This window comes from Oryza sativa, chromosome 6 (assembly GCF_034140825.1).
Source record: "Oryza sativa Japonica Group chromosome 6, ASM3414082v1".
Classification (NCBI taxonomy): Eukaryota; Viridiplantae; Streptophyta; class Magnoliopsida; order Poales; family Poaceae; genus Oryza; species Oryza sativa.
The window spans coordinates 20,628,486-20,641,240 of NC_089040.1; the positions used below are offsets into that span (position 1 = coordinate 20,628,486).

At 46.3% G+C, this 12,755-nt stretch overlaps 2 protein-coding genes across 4 annotated transcripts; one reads left to right on the forward strand and one right to left on the reverse strand.

Annotated features, from left to right (window-relative positions):
• Positions 1–8,120: 8,120 nt before the first annotated feature.
• On the forward strand, positions 8,121–9,019 carry LOC4341202 (VQ motif-containing protein 10). Its single transcript, XM_015786524.3, has one exon. It carries the CDS (start codon positions 8,202–8,204, stop codon positions 8,634–8,636), a length of 435 nt encoding a protein of 144 aa, XP_015642010.1. The 5' UTR covers positions 8,121–8,201; the 3' UTR covers positions 8,637–9,019.
• Positions 9,020–10,650: 1,631 nt separating this feature from the next.
• Positions 10,651–12,468, reverse strand: LOC4341203 (probable tRNA-splicing endonuclease subunit Sen2). Of its 3 annotated transcripts, none has more exons than XM_015786383.3 (3): positions 12,231–12,370; positions 12,062–12,130; positions 10,651–11,789 (listed from the first exon to the last, which is right to left on the reverse strand). In XM_015786383.3, exon 3 carries the CDS (start codon positions 11,746–11,748, stop codon positions 10,867–10,869), a length of 882 nt encoding a protein of 293 aa, XP_015641869.1. In that variant the 5' UTR covers positions 11,749–11,789; positions 12,062–12,130; positions 12,231–12,370; the 3' UTR covers positions 10,651–10,866. The 3 variants fall into 3 exon arrangements, with proteins under 3 accessions (XP_015641869.1, NP_001389742.1, NP_001389741.1); NM_001402813.1 differs by lacking the exon at positions 12,231–12,370 and adding an exon at positions 12,372–12,468 and having other exon boundaries at positions 10,654–11,789; positions 12,062–12,093; NM_001402812.1 differs by lacking the exons at positions 12,062–12,130; positions 12,231–12,370 and adding an exon at positions 12,372–12,468 and having other exon boundaries at positions 10,654–11,789.
• Positions 12,469–12,755: the final 287 nt, after the last annotated feature.

Here is a 12,755-nt window from a genome sequence, read left to right on the forward strand (position 1 = left end):
TTTTGACTTCTGCCAACTCATTGGCTGCCATTCTATAAGGTCTCTTATGGATCGGAGTTGTTCCTGGTACCAAATCTATTCTGAACTCTATATCCCTTTTAGGCGGCATACCAGGTAAATCATCGGGGAACACATCGGGATACTCCCGGACTATAGGAATCTCTTCCAAAGTTATTTGGTTCAGTCTTGACCTTAAAAACTCAGAAGACAATGCATGAACAGTTACAACTCGACCATCATTGCTGGTGAGAGTTACTTTTCTATTGGCACAGTCTATCACACCTTTATGTCTGGCTAACCAGTCCATCCCTAGGATGACATCAAGGTCTTTGGATTCTAACAAGATAAGATTGGCCAGAAATGGTACTCCTTGAATTTCTATTCTGACAGAGGGGCTATGTTGCAAAGAGAGTGCTTGATTACTTGGGGTACTAACCATCAAAGGACGTCTAAGATCTTCTACTTCCATCCCATGATTTCCCGCAAAACTCATAGATAAGAATGAATGTGTAGCACCAGAATCGAAAAGCACTGTTGCAGGAACTAAGTTAACAAGAAATGTACCCAAAATCACATCTGGAGCATCTTGAGCTTCTGCAGCAGCAACATGATTGACACGGGCCTTTGGCGCTGGTGCGGTAAAGTTGCTCTGGGCAGGGACAACCTTCACACGTCGGGGCTTCGGACACTTGTCAGCGTAATGTCCTGGGTCTCCACAGTTGAAACACACCACGGGCTTGCTGCCTTGCTCCCTCTTGGCAGGTTGTTGCTGTGTTGGAGCTACAACAGGGCGTGGAGCTTGATTACGGATGTTGTTGCCAGCATTGTTGTTGAAGAACTGACGCTGCGGACGAACAACAGACGAGGAACCTCCCTGTGGCATGGACTGGGGTTCTAAGGTAAGACGCGGCTTCTGACTATTCCCCTGTTGTGCCTTGAATTGAGCAATCCGACGTTTCTTCTGCTCCATGCGGTTGTATTTGTCCTCCTGACGAATAGCCTTATCCACTAACTTCTGGAAATCAGGATAATCTCCAGTCATGAGTGGGTAAGAAAGCTCATCATTAAGTCCTTCCAAGAACTTCTCTTGGCGCTCTTCATCATTGCGCACATCTTCCGGAGCATAACGAGCCAGACGATTGAACTCGTGCAAATACTCCGTAACAGAGCGAGATCCCTGAGTGAGCGATCTGAATTCCCTCTTCTTGAGAGACACCACTCCCGATGGTATATGCGTCTTCCGGAAAGCAGCGGTGAATTCAAGCCAAGTGATAGGTTCAACAGTAGTCCTATTCAGGCGGAAGTGATCCCACCATTCAGAGGCAGTGCCATGCAACTGGTGTGATGCAAATGAGACCTTTTCCTGATCAGTGCATTGAAGCAAATCCAACTTCTTCTCTATGGCATGCAACCAATCACCAGCTTCAACAGGATTAGTGGTACTAGAGAAAATAGGCGGCCTCACACGACGAAATTCTGCTAACTTGTTTTGGGGAGGTGCATGGTTATTTCCTTGGTTTTGCTGGTTCTGAAGTTGCTGCATCATCATGTTCATTAGCTGTGTCTGTTGAGCAAGAACTTGAGCAAGTGTGGGATTCTCTCCATTGTTATTGTTATTGTTGTTGTTGGGGCCATTCCCGTTGCTGCGAGTGTTCACCATCTGGCATGGACAGGGCACAAGAAGAGAGACCGGGGGAAACTACTTAGGACAGAGAATTACTTTAACTTTTATTGATCTTAACTGAGTTTCATTATTACAAACTGAAGACTCTCACACCACTAAACTCACCAACTTCCTAACACTCAAAAGCAAACAAACGCATGCACTTACATCCCACTACTGATGTAAATCACATGCGAGACACCCACAACCAAACTTAAAGCAAGCAAACTAACACAACGCTCTAAGACAACGACTTAACAAGTCACTCTAGTCCTTCCGAGCATCGGAGGTCGATTGAAGGCTCGTTCGGCTCGTCTTCATCATCTTGAGTTGCTACCCACTCAATCTTGGAATGGTTGCGCTTGGATTCTTCTTCTTCATCATCACTTATGATGATGACTGGAGGATCTGCTAGGGTTGGGGCAACTTCTTTCTCCACCACACGGACCTTTGGCGCCAATTGATAGCGAGGGACAAATAGAACTCTCTTCCTTGCGGTAAGACGAACCCTGGCCTTCTGCGGTGGTGCTTCTCCCTTCAATGCGGCTAATTCCTTCTCCAAACGATCCACTTTGTCTTCTAGCTTGCAAATCTTACCACGATTCCGGTCTTCATGATCTTGAGCTGCTAACACAGTCTCTGCACGGGTTTCATCCATAGCCCACAGCATCTCAACCAAATGCCTTGTGGTAGCATCATTCTCAATTCCTTCAGTCTCAAGGTAGCTGCCACGGTCACTTCCCTGGGGTTGGCGAGGATGGTAGCGATACTCAGTGTCGGCCAACTGATCACTGTAGCGATCACGGAGCTCTCCTATGGCGATCCTTGCCACCTCCTGACATGCATGGATGTAGTTTCTTCCTCCAGCTTCGAACATCACTGAAGGGATATCTTCACTATTACTGTTCAAAGTGACTTTGACTCGGCACTTCTCTTCATGACGATCATGAGGAATCTGAGCATAAAAAGGGGCAGTCCCAAATCCAATGACAAAGGACATTGTACGCAACTCCTGGACAAAACCCTCAACACCAAACAAGTACTCAGGCTTGTAGCGCGGCATCTAAAGACAAGTGAAAGGAGGGAGTTAAGACATTTATCCAATTAATAGCACAAGTTTTGGGATTAATTTGAATAAAGTTTAGAAAATCAAAGTAAAAGGTAAGTAAATAAAGTAAACCAAGCTTGCAAGATAAGTTGAAACAGTTGGAAACAAGGTTACAAATTTTGTACTTTTGAACATCAGGTTTCAAAAGAAATAAAAGAAAGTTATAAAATCAACTTGCTAAATTTATTTTATTGCAGCAAGATTAAATAAAACAACATTGTAAAACTTTTGCTGGAAAATGAGCCATTAGTACAGTAATAGATGTACAGTACTAATAACACTGGAATAAATTTTGAATGAAAACCATTAAAAGAGACTATGAAGTGCATGTGCCATTAGTTTGGTTTAATTAAAAGAGAAATGAAGGAGAACAGTTCTACTTTTCCAATATTTTTAGAGGGCTTCTAAGGGTAACCATTTGGCATAACCTAGGGTCAAGGAGGCTCTGATACCAACTTGTCACGCCCGGAATTTCTATCCAAAATTCCAAACGCTTACATGTGTGTGAACCCTCGTCCAGGAATCAGCCGAGGCACACAATAACAAATTGATAATAAAGTACAATTATTACTCTAATTAATAAGAGAATAAAATGTCATTACAGAGGTAGATAGTTCCTCTCAATCAATAAAGATCTAAGCAGCGGAAAAAATAAGATAAACGGCACAGACGGCTCCACTCCACAGGCAGCTTGACCAGGGCTACACCTAATCCTCCACACCATCAGCATCATTGTAGAACTCTTCCTCTGATGAATGATTGCAAGGTGAGTATATGACATACTCAACAAGCCACGCAGCAAATATGCAAGTGCACAGGATAACAAAGGATGGCATAGTAGGGTTCCATTTGCAAAAGCAGCATTTAGCAAACATTTGAGAATTTAATAAAACAGTTAAGTAATAATTAAACAATATTAAACCAACGCTATACAACATACCCTGTTGTATAGGCCCAACCATTCTGAACAACCACACCCGGCTGTACAGATCTATCTCCAAACCAGGAATATACCATTCCAAACCAGGAGCTAAACAAATTATTACCAGTTATAGCATCTTTTACTAAGATGAGAGGTGTGAGACTAATCACGAAAGACATTGTTAGACCCGCCCATAACCGCGGGCACGGCTATTCGAATAGTTTTACTCTGATCAGAGGTGTACCACTGTACCCACAAGACACAACCCCACATCATGTCACCATGTGCCTCAATACCACCACGGTACCTCGGAAAGGAGTTGTGACAATACCCCTTGCATAACACAATCCACTGCAGCGCACCTTCCTGGATCATAATCACCCCCTTATAAACAAGGCATGGACTCCCCAGCGACCCCCGTGGGCTTATCTCCGCCACTTCTCAGTCTGGTGCCCCGCAATGAACCATGCTATACAAAAGATAAAGCCGTTGCCCACGCTGGCTTGTGGTTGGCACGGTTAATGTTTCACAACCGAAACTCGTGAACCGGTCCTTAATTGTCATGAGCACGACTCTCAAAACCATGTGCTCACAACCCACCATTATCAGGTTTTAGTTGGCACATTAATTAATTAACCAATCACGATTGACCATCGTGAACTATCATTAAGCCATCATTAAATAATTAATAGTGAATCATAAGTTATCCCAATAGTGTGCTAATGTTTCTAAGCATGGCTAAGCAATCACACCTAATATCTAGCTGAATCAATATATAGAGCTCAACTAGTCAAGTTATAATAACCCAAGGTATCAAGGAATAAAGTAATCAAGAACAAAAGGGCTATAACAAACAATAGGTTAATTCCACCCAATGACATTCGAAAATAAATGCAATAGTTGAATAGAAACAATAGCTTTAAATAGGATCAACATGCTCAAAGGGTTGTTTGGGATCTGTGTGACTTGCCTTGCTGGCCTTGGAACTCTTCAAACTCTTCTCCGGCGAAAACGGACTCTCCGGAAACGACGGAATCTAAGCAGAAAAGAGCAAAATCACCGAAACAGCACATAAACAAGCATGAACAGTACATGTGGATATTTTTAACATGTAGATCTCAATTTTAGAAAAATTTAGAGACTTGAACCAACTAAATCCGAGCTAAGATGAATTAGTTATGAATTTTTGAAGATTAAATCGGATTAAAACACTTAAATTGATTTTAATTGAATTATGACGCAATAATGAATTATTTTTGAAAATGAAAAAGGGATTTATTGCGTCAGTGGGCTAGGGTTTCGGTGGACCGGGCGCACGGCGGCGGTTCACGCGAACGGACGGCCGAGATCGACTTGATCCAAAACGGACGGCCGAGATCGATCGGTCCACGACCGGCTCACGGGAGAGGGGACGATGACGTCGGCGATGACGTCACCACCGGCGGCGGCGGCTCGGCGGCTCGGGCGCACATGCTCGCCGGCGAACGACGGCACGGCGGCGCGAACGGAAGGCACCAACGGGTAGCGGACGGCACGGCGAACTCACCGGCGACCAAAGCGACGGCGGAAGAGGAACGGACGGCGACGGCGACGAGGAAGAAGCGGCGGCGCTCTTCGGGTTGACGGCGGCGACGGTGCTCCGGCGGTCTTCGGCGGCGACGAAGAGGCGGACGAGGACGGCGACGACTTGGCGACCACGACGACGGTCTTCCCGAGCGACGGCGACGTCTGGAACGGCGGCGGCGCACGGCTGGAGCGACGGCGGCGACGGCGGCGCTAGGTCTCACGGCGCTAGAGCTCTACAGACGACGAGAGGCGAAGGCGAGGGTGGCGGCGGGTAGAGGAGAGCTCGGGGGTCCTTTTAAAGGGGCTAGGAGGCAACGGCGAAGGCCCACGGCGGCCGGCGACGAGATGGAAAGCTCGAGCTCGGAGAGAGAAAAGCCGATCCGATTCGAACTCGAATCCATCGATTTCCAAACGATTTTAGCCGGTGTTTCCAAAGGAGAAAAGGTAGAGGAGATCCCGAAGATCATTTCCCCTCTATCAATTCGGCCGGAAACGGAAAGGATCGGCCGAATTGGAAAGCGGCGGCGGCGGCGCGGCGCTAGGGTTTCGGGCGGCGGCGGCCGGAGGTTGACGACGACCCTGACAGGTGGGCCCCACCTGTCAGCGGGCGGACGCGCGCGCGCGCGGCGGCGGACTGGGCCGACTTGGGCCGAGGAGAGAGAGAAGGGTTTTGGGCCGACTTTCTGCCCAAAGCCAAAAGAGGACTTTTTAAAACCTTTTTCAATTTAAATTATTTCTTAAATGCAATTTCATTTATTAAAAATACTTTCTTAGCTCAAATAAATCCCAGAAAAATCTAGGAATTAAAGGATTAAGCAAAGTATTTAATGAAATTTTATCTGGCCCCATTTTATATTGGAATTTATTAATTAAAATTAGATCTTCTCTTCTAGGCTTTTAAAATAAATTCTAAAAAAATTCCATTTAAACAACAATTTATATATTTAGGATTTTTAGGGTGTGACACCACCCTTGGTCAACACCAATTGCCTCTTATCACCCCCATGCCACCTCCACCCCCTGCCCCACACACTGCTATATTCCTAGTGGCCTCTGGCCGCCTCCACCTTGCTGATGGCTATTGTTAGCTCGCTACCGCTGCCTGTGTCTGCATCGTCGTTGGGCTCGCCGCGTTCACCATTTCTTGTTTCAAACCACTCTCCCCCATGTAGATCTAGGGCGTGTTTCATGGAGTTGTCGTGTTCACCATTTCTTGTCGCAAACCACTGGTCCGGTCCGAGAGCCCTCACCGGCTTGGTTCGATAAAAGGACCGCCTATGCAATCTAACCGGTAAAAACCGAACCAACGGATTTTTCCTACTAAATTGCTGATGAAAAACTGCGCTTAGGTTCCGTTCTTTTTTCCAACAAGAGTTGGATGAAGATTAAAATTTTCGTGGCATGCTTTTCAAACTACTAAGTTTGTATTGAACCAGTGGTCTAACCGGTTGAACCAATTAAACCATGAACTAACACTTCGTTGGTTAAATATCAGGTCATGGTTTTTTTAGAAAAACCCTACATATCATGGTTGACCATCAAGTCAATATATTCGAGGTTGCCTTACAATAATACAAGGCTAAGATAACTATTCATTGAAGAATCCGATCCATAAAAGTGTTCACAAGCAATCAATGGTTAAAAACATGTAAAAGTGGCCCAACTACAAATCACGTGCACAACCCCGGCCCTCAACTGGAGATCGATGATGGGGACATCGGTAAATATTTCCACGGTCAAATTCAACATTCCATCCAGAGTGACCAAAACAAACTCACCGTCTCTCTCGATCTCACTCTCACAGGTAGGATACAACCTCAGAATACCTGTAATTTTCCCTCATTTTTGTTCCGACGGAAAGATGTCTGTCTGTAAATTTTTTTTCCGCTATGAGAGAGTTCCCCTGTAATTTTGCAGTACATTTTTATTTTTATCAAAGAAGATAAAATATATTTTGATCGATAATCTGTTCAAAGCAACCTAATTAAAACTCGCACATTTTAGCGTTATGCATGCAGTGATAGAGCCAGAGAGAATTATTTCAAAACCCGATCGAGCAAACTCAACAAAACCTAATATTTGCTACATGATTTCTATCTTCTTTCATACCCTTTCAACAACCAAACTTTCAATGGAGTATTCAACGGCGAGTCTGGGGCTCCGCTCCTGTATGCAAGTTTAGATGTACTTTACGTTTGTCGTAAAATATAAAAAGCTAGTATTGAATGAGACACATTCTTTTACTATGAATTTAGACAAAATACTAGGATGTGTCCAATCTAATACTAACTAGGTTGATATATTATGAGAGGAATGAAGTATCATCCAACGTAACTAAATGATGGTTATGTTGAAAGTAAATACAAATGGACCACAAGCATACGACTTTAAATAACTAACTAACCATAGTGAATTTTTCTAGCACACTTTTGCAAGGAAAAAAAGGGAGACAAGTGGGACAAACTAAATAATGAGTAGATGCTGCTGTTGAAATTAAGCAGCTCGCGGTCAGTCCACAAGTGGAATAAGATGACACGCAGCAGGAAGGAGCAGAGCAGCGCCCCTAGCTCCCTCGCTATCCAATATCGTTGGCGTCCCAAGCGTGAAGAAAGATATCTCGATCGATAGCTATTGCGCACGAGCGCTTGACCGCACCGCACCCATCCGCTGACCGCTCCCCCGTACTCATCCCCCCCTACTACCTTTGACCGGTCAACCCCTCCGTCATACAGTCACTGACGGTGGGGCCCACCGGGCTCTGGTCCCACGTGTCGGTGGGTGGAGGGGGCTTGTGTTCGCCGGCGAGTGGTCGTGGGCGGCTAAACCTATATAAGCCACGGCCGAACTCGTGGCCGTTCCTCAGCAACAGCGAAGGTCATCTAAACCAGCACGTCGGCGACGGCGGCGGCGCAAGAACGAGTCGTACGTGTGCTTCGCCGGCAATGGAGGTCCACGGCGCGGCGAGCAGGGAGCAGCAGCAGCACGACGGCGGCGGCGGCGGGGTGAAGGTGAAGTTCATCGAGACGCAGTTCGTCAGCTCCGACGCGGCCAGCTTCAAGGCCGTCGTGCAGCGGCTCACGGGCCAGTCCGCGCCCTCGCCTTCGGCGCCGGCGACCTCGGCGAGGCCGAGCAGGCCGCGCGCGCGCGCCGCGGTCACGGCTTGCCCGGCGGCCGCCGTGGGGTGGGCGGGCGGCTACGGCGGCGGCAGCGGCCTGATGACGATGGCCGCGCCGGTGAAGCAGGAGGCGGCGGCGCCGCCTCCCAACCTTGAGGATCTCCACGAGCTCCGCGACTTCTCCGACCTGTTCTACCCGACCAGCGCCGGCGGCGGCGGGCGGCGCGTCGACGGCGGTGGCTACGGCTACCCGTACTACTGATCGAGTCGTGCTGGCGCGTACAGCGCATCTTTGATTTTCTCTTTTCTTTTTTGTTGGTTTTAGCAGTCGTGCCGTGATTGCCAGTCGCCATTGTTGTGCCGATCAACCTGGACGGAGCTCCTCTGATGTAGAGTCAGAAGGAGGTGGGTCACTGACCGGTGGGGCTCACCTTCATAGGCCCATACGTCATTGACCATGTTCCTCTAACTTTACGTCAGAGGAGCCTCTTCTGATCAACATTAGGATGTCTGCTGGAATACTAGTATATGTATATCATAGGCTATAACTACGTGATCTGTTCATCTCTACATCTCAAACACATTGCGTGTTCTTCAAACTTCACAGAAATGGAGAATGGATGATACAGAAACTGATTTTACTCATACATATTTGCAACTGTCGAATTCGATCTAATTGACTCGACCGATGGCCATGGAGATGTATGCACATCCTAAATAATTTCATAATTTACTCTCTCTCTCTCTCTCATTGATTGATTGATTTTTTTTAGGACCGACTATTTGCCATTGCACATAAATCATCTTAAAAATTTCGTGAATTCTAAACCATTATATTGCTTTGAGATTCTTACGGTACCTCCTAACCCCTCCTGACTCCTAGCTTGATGCCCCTACTACCACTACCGTAAGTGTTGCCCAACCTTGCCAGCGAGGCTAAGGCAATAACATCAGTGAGAGGCCCCTAGCTGACCTCCTCCCCCTCCGCTCTCTCGCCCTCTTCCTCTCCTCAAGTTGGTAATGACGAGGTGCTCTTGCCATGCTGTCTTTCTCATATCCAGTGGCTCTTCGCCTCTTCGCCACTAGTAGAGGTAGAGCCACTTGTGGAACAGCTTGGGCTTAAGCCCCACACATGGCAAAGAATTTCAATGGATATAGACCAAATTTTAGATAGAATTTCAGTAAAAAGAAATTAAAACAGCATGGTTCAACCCTTCTCTTGGTGAAATATTTCCTCCGCCCCTGGTTGCTGGAGACACTACCACTCCCCCGGCTCATATCCATTCACTCCGCTTTGTGCCTGTCGCCAACACTAGGCCACAACCCATTGTTGACCCTGTGGCTTTGGTGGAGCTGTTGCCCATTATCGTTCTTGCCACCTGCCATGTCCATTCTTCTTAGCCTCGGGAATTACCCCCTCTTCTCCATCCCACCACTCCGTCCCACTCTCAACCCCACTTCCAACGCTAAACCCTAAATAGTTAATAGGTCACCGTCGATTGTTGGAATTCGTCAGGATCACTAGAGTTGGAGTCTTAGCACAAATAGCGTAGCATATCATAAGGAACCCTGCTATACGTACATTCAAGCCATCCGTCTTGTATCCAACCATGTCATATATACTAATCACTGAACTTGTTTCTTATCATATGGACCCAAACAAGCAGCATCTATACCTATATATACACTAGTCGGATGTAAGTTGTACATATGAGTCGGACGCATAGCAATTTCCTATCATAAGGTCATATCTTTGCAAGATTTTGGCTCCAGATTACTGTCGAATGTTATTAGTAATTCCTTTTCTTTATGTGCGTGCCACATCAAAGTCATGGCAAAAAGAAGAAAAAAAGCAAATGTTGTAGCAAATTTTAACCGAAGGGATTTTTCTGTAAATAATACCGTAAGTTATTTGTAAATAAATCAAAACAAACTAGACAGAAGTTTTGAAACTTCTTGTCTATATTTTCATGATTTGTAACACGGTGATGCCGGATAGAAATAATAATGCTTCTAATTGCATTAATAGCATGCAACACCAACTTTTCCCTGCATTGAGAAAGGTAAAATGCATTCCTAAAAACAAAGGCAAAGGTAAATGATCCATCTGATTACTTATTCTGTTGCAGTAAGTTTACGATCATGTAGGCACCTTAGACCATGATGGTAGTTTCACATGCTGATAATATGCATCAGTTCCTAGTGTACCTGGATGTCACTTCCAAGTCCATGCAGCCCTTGAGTAATACAGTACTCCAAGTCCATGCAGTCCTTAGTAATACAGTACTGAAAATGCCAATCCAGGGCTGTATTCAAGATCTAAGACAGATCAAAATTCAAACGTTTCTCTGCTGTCCAAGTCAGATGCGTGGCTATAATTATTTGTCATATCTAGACTAGAAACCAGAAGCAAGGCTCACAAAAGAGTACAACTCAGGATTTCAAATTCCAAGCTAACACCTCAACAACACAGGTGCACAGAAATGTTAACTCTATTGTCTGAATTTCAACCTGTACACAAGCAAGCCAGATAGAACAGTGAAGCCTAGTATCACACCCCAGTGATTAAATACTACACTTTCCTTTTCAATAATCAGTTCTTCCCTATTCACTTCATCTCTGCTTGGTTCACATCGTTGTTCACGGCATTGCTGCAGTATCCATCTTGTGATCGTTCTCTCGTGAACAACAAGCTGTTCCAAACAATCTGGGGAGCTCAGTTCACATTTACTGCTGCTGCTAATTGTCAGAACCAGTAATGTCTTTGCTACACTGCCAGAAGCCCGGAGTGCACATAGTAGATCAGACCACACCTCCAGACGGCCACACCTATTGCCAAACTCTGCACCTTCTGGAACTACAACCACTGCAAATTCCGAGTGGACGAGCGCTGGATGGTGACGGTAAGCTACAAAATCCGCACCATACTGCAGCCCTGATCTCACCACCCAGTTCTTCAATCTCAGATGTGCGTAAGCCTTGTACATCTCCGGAAATGACTCCGATCCAGACCTAAAGTAATCCCACAGTTCAATTTCACTCATTTGCTTATTGTCCAGTGAGTCAACCCTGATGCAATTCAGAGCATGGCATAGGTAAAAGACCTCCTCGGGGCTGAGTTGGAACCAATGCTTCTGTGCTGTTGCATTTTCGATGGCATGGCCAAAGGCAGCACGGTTTAGGATCACGGCTTGCTCTGGCCCAACTCCAAGAACGGCGCTACCACCCGGACCAGACAAAATTGCCACGGGCTTTGAGCTTATGAATGAGGCCTTGAGCTCAGAAACAATGGCTGACATGGGGTTAGCTGCTGCTAGGGACGCAAAGTCCTTGCCATCTTTGCCCTTCTTCCATCTTGGACCTGGCAAATCCATATGCTGAACCCAGTGGCAGAGCAGGGACTAGTGGCCAAGTGCTGGAGTGAATAGCAAAAACAAGTAAAATAAACATCGTTGTCCAAACAAATGAATATTAATAACATAGATCACCAATTTATAGAACATATTATTTGTAGAACATAGATATATCAATAATCTTTGGAACATAATATGCATCAATGCGCGTTAACAGAACTAAATCGGAAATTAACAAATCACTTTAACATAATCATTGATAATCAAATCACATGAAAATAGAATTTGTCGAATCGGCCTAAAAATTTCACAATACCATACCCTACGTCCCTACCTCACGGACCACGGTCAGTGTCAGAGCCCTAGCTGCAAACCAACGAGGAGAATCCATCTTCAGAGATCACTAAATCAGAAACGGAAAAAAGAAAAAAAAGATCACTAAATCAGAGCTCCTCTGCTCGCAGCTCGCTTGCAGTACTCGACCCCCCCCCCCCCCCGCGCACCTCGCCTTAATGCCTCCCCGCCCGCGCCGCAGGCCGCCGCCTCCACGCACCTCCGCGGGCAGCCGGCTCTCCCACGGCATCGATCCGCCTGTGTAAATAGGAAAGGAGGGGCAAGGGTGTAGGGGGGCAGCGGCGGCGTACCCGACGGAGGGATTGGGTCGACGAAGAGGAGGCGCGTCAAGCGGCGGGGGAGGGGGTACACGGCGGCGGCGGCGGCGGCGGTGGAAGTGAGGGCGGTGAGTTCCAGAGAGAGCAGAGGAAGCGGGATGAATGCTGAGGTGGGCTGGGCTTTGGGTTCTTCGTGCAGGTAAGAGCCTCGTTTCGCTTCGATGGGCCGGAATGGGCCCAATTCAAATAAACCCGTCATGGACTGGAAGCGGGTGAGAATTTTTCAAGTTTCTGGTGTTCTTTTCTCTCTATCTTTTTTCCAATGAGAAATTTCTTATCTAATGTCGCTACAACTTACAAAACCTCCCATCAAAAAAAGAATACTTACAAAATGATTAATTCGAATGTTATAGTTGT